Below are 15,745 nucleotides of genomic sequence, written 5' to 3'. Positions count from 1 at the left end.
ACCCGTTCTCATAATTTTGACCGTAGTGAGTAGGTTATAGCTCACAGGCAATTTACTGGGGGACGGACCAGAATCTAAGCACTAAACTGGGTAGTCACGTGTAAATTGAAACATAACCCCCGTAGAGGCGTAATAACTTTCCCTCTCTTTGCACGTTTCAGCTTCGGATCTGTGCGAGACCGGCTGGGCAATCGAGAATAAAGCCTCAATTGTAGGCTAGATGCACATCTGAAAATGTTATGAGGATTTTATATTCTTCAACAATGTGGCAGAAACTGCTAAATGACCATAAACACTAAAGCACATTTTGTATTTTTTTTAAATCCTGGACACTGGAACAAACACAGTCTCTTTCGTCTTGTTTTGGATATTTTTTTGGTCATGAAAATGGTTTCAAATCAGCACTATTCGATGGGGGTTATGCATTCCGTGTTGTCTCTACTGTTCTGTGTTCAGTTCGGTCTGTCTTTCTCTGTGGCTGGACATGAGAACACCTGTGATGCGAACGGTAGCGTCTACTATGTGGGAGAATGGTACTTTCTAGAATCGGACCACTGCACGCAGTGTGAATGCACCACAGAGGGGTCGTCTTGTGCACGGACGGAGTGTACCTCTTTGCCGGCCGCTTGCATCCATGTCAGCCACTATCCTACTGACTGCTGTCCAAGATGTGAGAAAATAGGCTGCGAGTACCGGGGAGTGGTGTACGAACTGGGACAAAACTTCCAGGTAGGCTACAGCAAGCACAATCCCCTACTTGGCACGATATGATCAAGTTAAACTTTACCTGGAATGAATAAACATAATATGTATGTGATGTCATTTACTTCTCAAATGTCTATTGAGTTGACTAATATTGATTCTTCTCTTACTATAATAAGCGTTGTGCTTCTGTAACGGATGTGAAATGGCTAGCTAGTTAGCGGGTACGCGCTAATAGCATTTCAATCGGTTACGTCACTTGCTCTGAGACCTGAAGTAGGGTTTCCCCTTGCTCTGCAAGGGCCATGGCCTTTGTGGAGCGATGGGTAACGATGCTTCGTGGGTGACCGTTGTTGATGTGTGCAGAGGGTCCCTGGTTCGCGCCCGTGTCGGGGCGAGGGGACGGTGTAAAGTTATACTGTTACATTGATGCTGTTGACCCGGATCACTGGTTGCTGCGGAAAAGGAGGAGGTTGAAAGGGGGGTGAGTGTAACGGATGTGAAATGGCTAGCTAGTTAGCGGGTACGCGCTAATAGCATTTCAATCGGTTACGTCACTTGCTCTGAGACCTGAAGTAGGGTTTCCCCTTGCTCTGCAAGGGCCGCGGCTTTTGTGGAGCAATGGGTAACGACGCTTCGTGGGTGTCAGTTGTTGATGTGTGCAGAGGGTCCCTGGTTCGCGCCCGTGTCGGGGCGAGGGGACGACGTAAAGTTATACTGTTACACTTCCTCCTGAAATCGTCTCTCCAAAGTCTCTCTGTGCGCAATTACGCGTCAGCAATTTTGGATATATTTTTTTCAAAAGTAACGTATTTGATTCACTGTTAACATGTCTCTTAATATATCACTGCATACGCGTCTTATGACAAGCAGCACATTTCATTTTCTTTCTTTTCGGAAACATCTCTGGGCGTCGGACTGTTTCTGGCACTGTATGCAGATCAATTTTCGAATATGGCTAAATTGCGCTACCCTGTGGTTTGTTGTTGAACTACTAACTGCATTTGTCACATGCGACGAATACAATAGGTGAATACCTTACCGTGAAATGCTTACTTACAAGCCCTTAACCAACAATGCAGTTCAAGAAATAGAGTTAAGAAAATATTTACTAATAAACTAAAGTAAAAAAATAAAATAACACAATATAATAACAATAACGAGGCTATATACAGCGGGTACGGGTACGGGTGCGGGTACGGGTACCCCCTGTATATAGCCTCGTTTGATACAGTAGCAGCTGAAACTTTTACTGACAGGGATTGTAACTGGTGAAGATACTGCCACATGGAGGCAGTATGATACTTTTGAATGCTACACTTACAGCAAGTCTATTCAAATGTGACAGTGCATATGTAAATTGAGAGAACAGATATAGATACAAATCCCCCTTTTGATATTGAGGTTCTTCTGGGGGCTCATTGTAAACATTTTGATAATCTCCTTCGTACTCCTCAACCATACTATAGAATGAGTTGTTCAGTTATGTTTGCTGTTTGTTTTCTTCTTCTAATTAAATCTGTGTTTCTTGTTTCTGATTATGTTGCTGTGCTAGTGATTACGTACAGCTTTGTTGTCTGTTCATGTAGTCAGTAGAGTCATTTGCCACAGTTCAACCCCCTTGAAGAATAAACTCAGCCCTCTGATTTGTTTCATTTAATTCAATGGATAGTGGAGACCAAATCCAACCAAGCTAAGCAGTATTTTAAGACCCCCTAAGTCAGTGAATTAGAATATGAAACAACTCTGGCAACAGAAAGCCACGCAGAGAGATTTACTTGTGGCTCATTGTCCTCTTGATGAAGTTATTATATAGGCCTCTGACACAGTACTGGAGGAGCTCAGAGACTTTTGAGTTTTCTTCTTCCACTTCATTTAACCCACCCTCTGTATCTGAACCTCAGATATGCTGATAAACATCCAATACCATGACAGGGGAAAACATCTGGCAACAGTTTAAATGAATTGTATACCATAAAGCATATACTACACATATATAAGCACATCTTAAACATGGCATTATGGTTATATGTCAGACTTCTCTTTTTCAGATATATCTTGAAATGGGCTATAGGCTAGCATCTACACTAATGCTTATAGCTCAGGAAAACCAACATGCTGTCACAGTTAAATTTGTCACTGTTAAACTGAAAGCACCTGCATAAGTCAATCTTATCGTTGTAGAATCAATCGATTGCCCTGTCTCTTTGAATGAGCACTTTCTTCTGTCCAACTGCTCATGTCTAACAGTGATATCTGCCAGTGGCAGTCTAAAGAACACTAGGAGGCCTATGTACTGTATGTGGTTGCATCCCAAATGTCACAACATTCCCCTTTGGGCTCTGGTCAAAAGTAGTGCACTATAAAGGGAATAGGGTGCCATTTGGGATGAAGCCTCTGTCTCTGACAGCCTGTGTTTTGTTCTGTGTGATTGGCAGCCCAACGAGTGCGAGCAGTGTACCTGTGACAGTGACGGCATCGCCCGCTGCCTGGTGGCAGACTGCGCCCCCCCACCCTGCGTCAACCCTATTTATACCAAAGGGAAGTGCTGCCCAGAGTGCCCAGAGGGTAAGTAAACTGACCTGTATACATCTCATGGATATTTATGACATAGAACCCCCCGCCATACTTAGCAGAACCACCTTGTTAAAAAATCCTGGGGAGAACCCTGAGAAGTATTTCGTTCCATTCTATTTGAGCCAAAGGGAGATGAGAGAGGGCTAGAGACAGGGAAGATGATGTTCTGACTCCTCACATTGTCTATTCTCTTCATAATTTACCCCTTAGAGTGATGCATGCCGTTAGTTTTGTCACATTACTGTTGTCAGCACCACAAGCAACAATACATGAAGGTGATCATTTATCCAAACAAATGGAAGTAGAGGTAGTGGGGGGCAGAATGAGCAATATATGCATGAAGTAATCTGCTTCACGCACCATTACCAATGACTGATTCTCTCTCTCCTATTCTGCTGAGACACTCATTAGCTTTTAAAAGGAAGTTTATCGAGTTGGAAAATAGCCAAATGAAGATGCATTCATTGTTTGAGTTTAGGAGGTCTAAGACTGCGTAATTAATAGTATAGCGTTTTTTCAAAAACAGTACTTCGGAGGTAATCAATATTTATTGTCTGAAATTCAACTGATCATAAAAATACCCTCTCCTCTTTATGGTAGAGGTGACCGTTTATCCTCATAGAAAGAGAAGCGCATTGGAAAATATCACAACCATATAGCAAGTTAACAGAAATGATTGTATGTGTGTGATTCCCCAGGGCCCAACTGCTATGTGGATTCAACCCGGAGCCAGGTGATTCCAGGAGGTGAACCACTGTGGGTGGACTCCTGCACCAAGTGCCGCTGCCACGACTCAGGTGATGCTGGCTACTGGGAGGGCAACCGCTTGGCCACCTGTTCCCGCGTACGCAACTGCACCTCTGGAGAGACTAGCCAGAAGAACTGATTAAGTAGGACCAGTCATTTGCCCCGGTATAGGGTGAAGTTGCCCCTAGACACTGATCTTGGGTCAGTTTTGAATTTTCCCCCACTAATGGTTAATGTTAGGATTGGAGGAGAGGGAGCTGATCCTAGAACTGTACCTAGAGGAAACTTCTCCCCAGAGAGATTTGCCCCTGAATGTTTGGTGGTTATCAGCAGGACGGTGTTGGGCTAGTAACTGAAAGATCGCTGGTTCGAAATACCCCAAATAACCGGTCGATGTACCCTTGAGCAAGGCACTTATCCCTAATTTTCTCCATAGGCACTATATTATGGCTGACCCTGTAAAACAACACATTTAACTGCACTTATCCGGTGTATGTGACAATAAAATATATTTGTAAATTTTTACTGACATGTACTGTAGCATGCATCACAAACACTTTTACAGCAGAAAAATCCAACTGTAACTACTATGTGAATGTATTTTTCGCTCTCTTGTCTAAACCTATTCCAAAGAGACTGGAGTTGTTTTGCTGGCATTATATTGCAATATTCATGTTCATGTATTATCAATAAATGAACATGTCAAGAGGCAGTTCACTCTCAAATCGAAGATTGTCTGAGGTTTTCAGACTTGGTCTAATGTTAAGATGAGTACACGTCCCACACCATCTGCTGTCAAGATCCAACAATAAGCCTCAAACTCAAATATTTCCCATTCATTTAAGATGGAAGCCTTTATCTGTTAGGGACCATCTCATGATTCTCTTCTTGATATTAGACCACTTTTGAGATCTGAAAACACATCTGAATAACTTTGAATTTGGAGTGAACTATCTTTTTAACATTCCTTGCCCAAAACATTTCCTAATATAGTTGAAGGAGGGGGCAGTTTGACCCAACTGAGTCTGAAGAACTCTGCTTTCGTGTGTGTACTCTAAACAAGGATTAAGCAGGTGAAGTAGCCACATATTTCTACACTAGTACAAATGTTTCAATGTGGTGTAGATGATAGGGAATATCCTACATTTTGGGATGTTATACTTCTCTAGTAGTGTTATTGGAAGATTTTGACCAACTTCAATGGATATTAATTGAGGTATACCATCTCCATCTTATTTGAATTGATCATGAAGGAAACATTAAATATATGAAAATAATTGAGAGGTTCTGAAAGCTAAAGGCTGGTGTAAGCAACATTACATTTTCTGAATGAATGCTATAGGTTTGTAAACTATAAGCTACTCACTATCATAATGTCAGAGATTCTGTTCACTTTCTTCCTTTACGTCCGTTCTCAAGGGACCATTGCATGAAAACCATTAAAGGCAAGAAACCGTTCTTCTTGTGTATGTTGTTGTGTAGCATATTGGTCTGTGCAGGCATGGATAGGATGCCAACATCCAAGCTTTGTCATTTCAGGCAAGGCTCTCATTACACTTCTCTAGTCGACTCTCCTAATACCGTGTCTCTTGATTATGTTATTGAAGATGTTGTATGTTGTTTATCTTTTATCCATATCTTTAGGAACTCCCTCCATCTTTCATAAAAAAAAGCTATGTAAACTTACAGTAAGTGAAAACAAAGTGTCCTTGTATGTCCATTAACTATACTGTCCACTACAGTGTGCTGCCATTGTTGTGTAGAAGGATGTTTATTTATTACACACTGGATGTCTTGTCACTAAGGGGATGCCAGCGGTTCATTGTTTGGGGACAGCGCTCCCCCTCAACAATAACTGTTACGTTTTCTGTTCAAATTAGTTATGGGGTAGATTTATCTCTGAGACAGTATGAACATAATTTAACACTACCTAGAAATGATCCTTTCTTTGTAATGCATCAACTGATGGGAGCGGGGTTTGGTCAACACTGCCATTAGTAGATCATTCCAAAAACGTGGGCTACATTACTAGAATTCGGCTAATGCAAACAATTTCCACCCAAGGCGTAGGATCCCCTTAGCCAGTTTCTGTCTAATATCTAACAAAGTAGTTTAGCGTTTTAATTTGAGCTGCATTGCAATGTGATGGTATTTCTGAACCTCCCTCTGAAGGAACATTAGTGGCTCAACTATTATAATCAGTTATTTGTGTTTTGTTTTGCATGGATTTTTCATGACTGCTACCAGTTCCACTCTGCCTTTGGAACCAGGAGAAGGTTCTATCACTCTATTCTCTTCAGTCTCAGTACATTTTCGATTACTCCTCAAATCAAATCAAATCAAAATGTATTTGTCACATACACATGGTTAGCAGATGTTAATGCGAGTGTAGGGAAATGCTTGTGCTTCTAGTTCCGACCGTGCAGTAATATCTAACAAGTAATCTGACAATTTCACAACAACTACCTTATGCACACAAGTGTAAAGGAATAAATAAGAATATGTACATATAATTATATGGATGAGCGATGACCGAACGGCATAGGCAAGATGCAGTAGATGGTATAGAGTATATACATATGAGATGAGTAATGTAGGGTATGTAAACATTATATAAAGTGGCATTGTTTAAAGTGACTAATGATACATTTATTACATACATTTTTTTTATTATTAAAGTTGCTAGAGATTTGAGACAGTATGTTGGCAGCAGCCACTCAATGTTAGTGATGGCTGTTTAACAGTCTGATGGCCTTGAGATAGAAGCTGTTTTTCAGTCTCTCGGTCCCAGCTTTGATTCACCTATACTGACCTCGCCTTCTGGATGATAGCGGGGTGAACAGGCAGTGGCTCGGGTTGTTGTTGTCCTTGATGATCTTTTTGGCCTTCCTGTGACATCGGGTGGTGTAATTGTCCTTGAGGGCAGGTAGTTTGCCCCCGGTGATGCGTTGTGCAGACCTCACTACCCTCTGGAGAGCCTTACGGTTGTGAGCGGAGCAGTTGCCGTACCAGGCGATGATACAGCCCGACAGGATGCTCTCGATTGTGCATCTGTAAAAGTTTGTGAGTATTTTTGGTGTCAAGCCAAATTTCTTCAGCCTCCTGAGGTTGAAGAGGCGCTGTTGCGCCTTCTTCACCACACTGTCTGTGTGGGTGGACCATTTCAGTTTGTCCGTGAGGAACTTAAAACTTTCCACCTTCTCCACTATTGTCCCGTCAATGTGGATAGGGGGGTGCTCCCTCTGCTGTTTCCTGAAGTTCACAATCATCTCCTTTGTTTTGTTGACGTTGAGTGTGAAACACACCAGCCAGCTGGTCTGGGCATGCTCTGAGGATGCGGCCGAGGATGCTGTCTGGGCCGGCAGCCTTGCGAGGGTTAACACGTTTAAATGTTTTACTTACTTTGGCTGCGGTGAAGGAGATCGGATCCCAGTAGGTGACCCAAAACAACAGCGCCGCAAAAGGGGCAGATGGAGCGGTCTTCTGGTCAGGCTCCGTAGACGGGCACATCGCTCACCGGTGTATGCCTTATAATTAACGAGTCGTGGTGTGATCATAACAACATACAGGAACTCAAGTCCTTTTGTTCACCTGACCTAGAATTCCTTACAATCAAATGCCGACCGCATTATCTACCAAGAGAATTATCTTCGATTATAATCACAGCCGTGTATATCCCCCCCCCCAAGCAGACACCTCGACGGCCCTGAAAGAACTTCATTGAACTCTATGTAAACTGGGAACCACATATCCTGAGGCTGCATTTATTGTAGCTGGGGATTTTGACAAGGCTAATCTGAAAACATGGCTCCCTAAATTTTATCAGCATATCGAATGCGCGACCCGGGCTGGCAAAATGCTGGATCATTGCTACTCTAACTTCCGCGACGCATACAAAGCCCTCCCTCGCCCTCCTTTCGGCAAATCTGACCACGACTCCATTTTGTTGCTCCCAGCATATAGACAGAAACTAAAACAGGAAACGCCCGTGCTCAGGTTTTTTCAACGCTGGTCCGACCAATCTGATTCAACGCTTCAAGATTGCTTCGATCACGTGGACTGGGATATATTCTGAATAGCCTCAGACAATAACATTGATGAATACGCTGATTCGGTGAGTGAGTTTATTAGCAAGTGCATCAGTGATGTTGTACGCACGGTGACTATTAAAACCTTTCTCAACCAGAAACCGTGGATTGATGGCAGCATTCGCGCAAAACTGAAAGCTCGAACCACTGCTTTTTATCATGGCAAGGCGACCGGAAACATGACCGAATACAAACAGTGTAGCTATTCCCTCCACAAGGCAATCAAACAAGCTAAGCGTCAGTATAGAGACAAAGTAGAGTCGCAATTCAACGGCTCAGACACGAGACGTATGTGGCAGGGTCTACTGTCAATTAAGGATTACAAAAAGAAAACCAGCCCCATCGTGGACACCGACGCCTTGCTCCCAGACAAACTAAACAACTTCTTTGCTCGCTTTGAGGACAATACAGTGCCACTGACACAGCCTCATAGACAGAGATATCTATTACAGGTTTCTTTGAATGCCATGGCAACTGGACGCAATGGAGGGAAAAAAGTATCAGTATCAGCCCCCTCATCAGGATGGGTACATCCCAACGGTACCCTATTCCCTACATAGTGCACTACTCTTAACCAGAGCCCTATGGGCCCTGTTGAAAAGTAGTGCACTATAAAGGGAATAGGGTGCCATTTAGGACACAATTGACGACTCAGGTGAAACATATTTTCTCATCTGGCAAGGAAAAACAAACCAATCACGTGAGTGTATCTCATTTACCATCAGATTTATTGATTGTATAGAAAAAGTTGGTTTGATATAACATTATGCATTCTATATAAGATATAACATTTTCAACATTCAATATACAAAACCTAGATACAGTACATCTTTAAAAATGCACTCCAGCTTGAAGGCCCAAGGCAGTCAGTAGGTGATGTTCTCCAATGCCCTCATCCTATCCTGTTTCTCTTTCAGTTACCCACCACTTCCTTGAAATGACTGCTCTGACAGTGAGGGAAAATATTGCTCAATGGGCATTAGGTTGAAACGTATAAGTAGAAGGGGGAAGCCATGCAGTGTCTGCCAACAGATGGATAAAGAGAACTTCAGACACACTCCAAAGGGTGGACAGTACCTTAGTATGCCACATGTCTGCTTTTCTTATTCAAGGATGCATCAAACACATGGTCAATGAAGAAAGCTGATGCCCCGCAATTATCAATTTCCAGGACAAAATTGAATACAATAATAGTTGACTGCGGGGAGGGAGGGTGCAGAGGGATGCATCCCATATGGCACCCTCTTTCCTATATGGGCCCTGGTCAAAAGTAGTGCACTAGATAGGGAATAGGGTGCCATTTGGGACGCAAACGAGGAGCGGTGCTTTATCACTGGTTTATAGCTGGCGAGTTGTGTGGGAGAGACAAAGTCCTGGGCAGGATGTCTCTAAGCTTGTGCTGAAAGGTCCCCCTGTCAACACCATCATATCAAATCTGTATTATACAGTACCTACAATGTGAGACCACAGTCACTATAAGTGGGGTAGTGGGGCAGAATACAGCCAATAGGCCAAACAAGATAATATGATGGATATACCAATATGATTTATGACTAAATGGATGTAATAGTACCAATATGATGGATTATTCCTGTACTAGCCTACTTGGGCATGATCTCCATATAGATATCAAGTTAACAGAACAGACTGAGTTCTATTGGACGTTTTCTCTGTTCACAACACAAATGATATGGTAATGCCTGTTCATGCACCTGTAATACATGATAACTAGCTCTTGATGTCTGATACAAGTCTGATATGTACAGAAATCACATCCTGTAGTCTACTGTACAGTAAACCAAATATCCACCAATTGTTCAGTAAGATCTTTGACTGAAGTTCTGATAAAAAGCCCAGTCTGTAGACCTAACCAGACGATTTGACAATCACTGGCAAAAACATTGTTTTTATCAAAGCATTTCATTTAATGAAACCATTGACTAAAACTTCAGTACCAAATATGTTCAGGATTGTGTGCTACTGCATCAGTAGTAAGCTCATTCTTCTAAGCAGATTTTAGGTAATGATGCTAGCTATATATAAAAGCTTCTTCCCACAGTTCCAAGTAGTATATTTAGCCTTTAGGAAAATGATTCCCTCAACATGGAACATAAAAGCAGGAGCTTGGCAGGATGATGAATCATACTATACTGGGACCATAGGCAGTAATATGTCAAACTCCTATGGTCCACAGCCATCAGAAAGCAGTACATACACAGCATTCACCCATTTGACAGAAGTAATGACATCCAGAATACAGTAGCGTAAATGTACATTGGTCTCCAGTGTAGAATGAGGAGTAGAGTATTCTCTTTCCGAGGTGCTCTCACACCAGTAGTAGTGCACTCAAAAATGAAAAGGCAGCAGAATGAGAGATGAGAGAGAGAGAGAGAGAGAGAGAGAGAGAGAGAGAGAGAGAGAGAGAGAGAGAGAGAAGAGATGATTGTTGAAGTCCTCCTGATATTTCTATAGAGGAGCAGTGTGCTTCAGACACAGCTGTCTGTGTATTCATCAGATGGTCAAGTACAGAAAAACACTGTGGTGTTCACACAGACACACACAGAGAGAGGGATGGTAGAGCCAGGGAGTGAAATAAAAGGAAATGGAGGGTGTTGTAAAAAAACAAAAAAGAAGGGAAATGCACTCAATGCACTTGAAAAGGCTCTTTAAAATAAACAGAGGGGAAACGGGTTGGTTGGGGCATCTCTAAATACTCACTGTCTCAAGCCAGGCCAAGAAAACCATTGATAGTACAAAAGAGAGATTTCCACATCACTTCACACAACAGAATGCAGCATTCCTTATCATTGCCCCTCATAACAATTTTGAAGGCATCAGTTTGGTGTTTAGGCAGTACACAAAGGAAAAGGAGAAGAAAATGAGAGAAGAAAAAGCTTACTGACGTTAAAAGGCTTTTATATACTGGTGGTGTTAATAGCGAAATTATATTTTATATTTTCTTACTATATGTGGGCTGGTTTTCCATTTATTCGAGGGGACTCAATAAATAACCAACTTCAGTTCTGTTCTTATCACCTCAGTGCTTCAGTGCCTCTGACTTTGAATAGATTAAATTAATGCTACAATGCAAATATTCACCATATTAGACAGTCCTTACAGTATTCACAATTTAAACCACTAGGTTATCGATGCCTTATCATTTTATTTTCCAAAAACGTGGATTGCATTTTGAAATAGAAATGAAAGAAAAAAGTGGAGCAAAGAGTCTTGTATTTGAGCAATAGATGATCCTCTTCTAAAACTGTCTGGGACACATTGTCATACAGCAAACGTTTACACTTTCATCAGTATCTAATGTAACCTTCTCTTTGCGTGAGAACAAGTCAACAAAATAGTCTCTAATAATCACCTGTCAGAACCATGCCAGAAGTCCATCTTCTCTTCTATTTGCTGGACCTTTCTCCTCCACACAGGTCAAAACTAGTTCCTTGAATAGCCATATCCATCCACTACCGGGAGGTCTTTATTCATTTTATTCACTCAACCTTGATTCTCTCCACAGAAGGTCACACCTCTGTCTTAATAAAAAGTGTTGGTGCACATTGTCGCTCTCCTCCAGCACCGTTTGTCAACGTCAGAGACATGGGAAATGGGGAAAGCCTGCATTGGATGCAGGCACAGACAGTACACATTCATTTTGCGCCGATATAGTGTTCTGATTGACAGATTCTCACAGAGAGATCAGGGCAGTTCTTCTTGGTTCTGCTCATGTAACTCTGAATCCCAAACCCAACCCCCAGCATATCAACAACCCAATATAATATGACTCCTCTTGAACCCCCGTTGCTTTGTGTTATCAGGACCGAGACACCAGTAGCACTGGACTTATTGCTGTGTGTTTCATGTACAGTGTGTGCATTTCCAGAACAGCACTGTCGCCAGGGGAAAGAATCTGAATCTAATCTGATATATCCTCTGTCCTCATCTATTCCTGAGAGCTAGTCAGTCAGTCAGGGTCCCAGCCATGTTGTAGGCCTGCCGTAACCGTCGAGCCGTTGGCAGGGTGGGAGGGCAACAAGTGTGTACCAGTATCCCCACACAGACTGGGCTGTGAGAGGCCAGGGCAGACTCCTAGCGCAGGTCGGTGGGGGGTATCTGAGTCAGGCTGAGGGAGGTAGAGGAGGAGATGAAGGCTCTCTGCTGTGTATTATAGTTCTCTCCCCCATCTCCCTTCCTCCTCCTCCATGTCAAGGCCGGGGCTCTCTATCTGTCTAGCCCCTGAAAGGCCGGGGCTCTCTATCTGTCTAGCCCCTGAAAGGCCGGGGCTCTCTATCTGTCTAGCCCCTGAAAGGCCGGGGCTCTCTATCTGTCTAGCCCCTGAAAGGCCGGGGCGGGGGCTTGCCGATCTCCACAGAGATGTTGGTGTAGAGAGGGTACTTCTTAAACTGGAGCACGCGGTACGTTAAAGTGCTGATCCCGTCTCTCTTCATAGTGTTCTTGGTGTTCTGGATCTTGTTGAATCTGGAGAAGATTTTAAAAATCATTATTATTACTGGGAAATGTTTTCATTGTAGCAAACAGTGAAATATTATTGCATGTTTTACTTTTTTTATCACAATCATCATGGCTAACATTTTGATTTTGCATGTTTCTTGTTAATCCCATATTGGCCAACAGGTGGTGCTATGAGCATGTACTGGAACTCAGAGGACAAATACAGGAATCATCCATCTGTAACAGTCATCCATTGTCCAAGGCCAAGGCTACAATACCCCATGGTTTTCTCAGATTTCCTGTTACTGTTTGAGAAGAGGCAGGGATTCAGAGTACATAAACTGCTTCAGTAGCCAACAGTGCATATCCAATCTTCAAAGAGCAGTGAATGGATCAAACAAGATGTATTTTTATGTGCTTGGACATAAACCCACTACGACACAATCCAAGTCAACCTAAGAAGAACCCTGCAGCAGCACCTTGTCACTTACAGCTAAACAGAGATTTCTCTACACGCAGATCTTGTCAGGAATCTAAATTAAAGCTAAATTACTTTTAGACTAAGAGAGAAAGGAGGGGGTAGCAAGAGACAGAGAGAGTGAGAGGAAGGGAGAAAGAGAGGGGGAGGGAGAGAGAGATTTATCTATAAATCTATCAAGAGGAGAGAGGATTAAAGGCAATAGCCTGAATGTGCTCTACTACTATACTTTATCATAGTCTCTCAATGATCTCACAATGAAATCGGAGATATTCTCACATATTACATAAATATGGACTGTAAAAGCATGCAACTTTCAGAGTAAGCTTCCCCTATTCATGTTTTGGTATCAACTTATATCGGCAAGACATCAGCCATAAAAAGCCATAAAACCACTATTTTAGCATGAGATGATAATTCATAATGCATGTTTGATGACGATGCTACTCTGTGGAAGGAGGAAGCCTTGTATTCATTGAGTTAATATGCATGAGTCCACGGTGTAAGGCAGTGCCAACTAATCTTTTGGAATAATGATGAATGGTAGTCTTTCTTCTTTTGGCAAGCCTTATGTCTCATTATTATGCCTAAACCACATCTCCTACTTCCCACTGACCAAACAGAGCAGAATGGGTGGCAGTAACAGAGCTGTAGAGGTGGTCAACATTAATCATCAACAACATGCGCTTTGGTAAACAGTAAACACTGGTCGTGGTAGGAGATTAGAACCACTCGCTCCTGGATACGCTGAAGAATGCCCTGGAATGTCTGGTGGGTAAGACTGGGTTTGCAACGGAAGCTGCATAATTATGGTAAACTAGGCTAATTTGTTGACCTAAGAAACATTTTTGGAGGCATAATGCGTTTTCCTACGAGGACAGATACAACATAATAATTAGAGTGCAAGGATAGAATAATTAGTTTTTTTCAGGAAATAGGCTAATCCAGGTTTTTAGGACAGCGATTTGACACTTAATGCTCTTCTTGTGCAGCCTTTCTCTAAGTACTACACACATCATGAGTATATGGGCATATTAGGAGCTTTTAATTAAAGGGGCAGTGCAGTCAAAAACGTTATTTTCTTTGTGGAAGAATGGTGTCGCATCCGTCCAATAGAGTTCAAGACACTAGTAGAATCTATGCCAAGGTGCATTGAAGCTTTTCTGGCTCGTGGTGGCCAAACACCATATTAAGACACTTTATGTTGGAGTTTCCTTTATTTAGGAAGTTACCTGTATATTGCCACACTATGAGGTTGGAATGACACTATGAAATTGTGAAAATTATGATCATGAACTTTTAGTGTAAGATCTGTTTGAAAAGACAGCCTGAAATGTCCGCTTGTTTGGCTGGGTGGGGTTTAAGTTAATAGACCAATAACGAAGAGAGTTTGCCCTCCTCTCTGCCAATAACAGCTAGTTTTCAGGTTACACATCCCTCCCACTCCAATTAGGCCCCTCGTTCTGACCACTCCCAGACTGTCCAAGACTTCTTTGAAAAATTGCATTTTGCTAAGATGCTATTTTTGTTTCTTTTTGACCATTTTAATTGAAAACAATCATAGTAAGGTATTTCATTGTTACCCAGAAATTCTTTGATATTGAGATAACAAAGTCTGCTTTGGACCTTTAAAACATCAGCGACCTTAATAACTTAACTCCAGTGAACCGGGCTAAAGGCCCTAACCATAAAATCTCTGCCCTTGAGCAAGGCAGTTAACCAACCAACAACACCTGCTCCCCGGGCGCCGAGGACATGGACGTCAATTAAGGCAGCCCCCTGCACCTCTCTGATTCAGATGCGGAAGACACATTTCCCTTTCCCTTTCCCAATACGCTGTTAGAATTTTGAGAAGCGCTCTCTCTCTAAAAGGTTTGGCTATAAAAGCCCAGACCCTTCAAGGCCTTTCTACTTCCCTCTATTTTAAAACCCAAATGTATTATTTTACAAATCAAAACACTTCAAATAATCCCCAAAGTATTTTAATGAGGAACAAACATTTTTGGGGGGGAGGTTTCCCTAATAGGGGTTTCTCTGTCTATCTTTCCTCTTCAAGGCATTTATTAATTATTTATTGGCCCAAAATAAATTGTGTCCATGACAACTTTCGCAAAAGCCGAGGCTCATGGATCAGAATCAAGTCAGGCTGGAGAATAAAGTGCTGGAAATGTCAGTCAAAGGATGATGGTCAGTCTCTCTCTCTCCCTCTATCTACGTTTATCTATCTATCTATTGCATCTGTCTGTCTCTCTCTCTATCCATCACACAGCGAGTCAGCGACAGATTCCTTAGAATTAGTCTCTGATGTATTGGTTGTCATAAAGCCAATGGGACCGGATGTCAACCCTGCTCTTGTTGTCTATAGAACTCAACTGGTGTCAATTCAGCAAGTAATAACTCTGACCCATATTAGAGTAACCTAGGTGACATGACACACTTTCATTTCTACAAAAACAAGCCTTGTAATTCATTTCTGATAGCATGTCCTATACTAAATGACCCAAGACTGTACATACATCACAGTGTGTTCATGCAGGACAGCTACATATCTTAGAAATATGTTATCAGCGATGGTACATATTAGGCACATGTTAGGTTCAAGGCACCCTATTCCCTATAGTGAACTACTTTAGACCAGGCCATGTGGTAGTGCACTATAAAGGGAATAGGGTGCCATTCCGATTCATGTTGATTGGGA

At 42.2% G+C, this 15,745-nt stretch overlaps 2 protein-coding genes across 3 annotated transcripts in view; one reads left to right on the top strand and one right to left on the bottom strand.

Moving 5' to 3' along the window:
* Positions 1-80: 80 nt before the first annotated feature.
* On the top strand, positions 81-5,484 carry LOC139560260 (von Willebrand factor C domain-containing protein 2-like). Its single transcript, XM_071376877.1, has 3 exons — positions 81-729; positions 3,141-3,270; positions 3,978-5,484. The coding sequence occupies exons 1-3, from the start codon at positions 283-285 to the stop codon at positions 4,163-4,165; spliced, it is 765 nt and encodes a 254-aa protein (XP_071232978.1). The 5' UTR covers positions 81-282; the 3' UTR covers positions 4,166-5,484.
* A 3,335-nt stretch (positions 5,485-8,819) lies between these two features.
* The window catches only part of LOC139559719 (beta-1,4-galactosyltransferase 2-like), a 158,338-nt gene continuing 151,412 nt past the window's right edge, over positions 8,820-15,745 (bottom strand). For both annotated transcript variants that reach the window (XM_071375965.1, XM_071375964.1), the window contains exon 8: positions 8,820-12,596. In XM_071375965.1, the coding sequence (XP_071232066.1) occupies positions 12,446-12,596 (151 nt within the window). In that variant the 3' untranslated portion in view covers positions 8,820-12,445. The remainder of the gene's footprint in view (positions 12,597-15,745) is intronic.

The sequence above is a fragment of the Salvelinus alpinus genome, chromosome 30 (genome assembly GCF_045679555.1).
Source record: "Salvelinus alpinus chromosome 30, SLU_Salpinus.1, whole genome shotgun sequence".
Classification (NCBI taxonomy): domain Eukaryota; kingdom Metazoa; phylum Chordata; class Actinopteri; order Salmoniformes; family Salmonidae; genus Salvelinus; species Salvelinus alpinus.
Note: the sequence above shows the minus strand (reverse complement) of the source record. Positions and strands in the feature narration are given on the sequence as shown.

Excerpts from the sequence above, each read along its gene's own strand:
- LOC139560260 (XM_071376877.1), top strand. The coding sequence starts at position 283 with ATGACCATAAACACTAAAGCACATTTTGTATTTTTTTTAAATCCTGGA. Across the intron at positions 730-3,140 it reads AACTGGGACAAAACTTCCAG|CCCAACGAGTGCGAGCAGTG; the intron begins GTAGGCTACAGC and ends TGTGATTGGCAG. Across the intron at positions 3,271-3,977 it reads CTGCCCAGAGTGCCCAGAGG|GGCCCAACTGCTATGTGGAT; the intron begins GTAAGTAAACTG and ends GTGATTCCCCAG.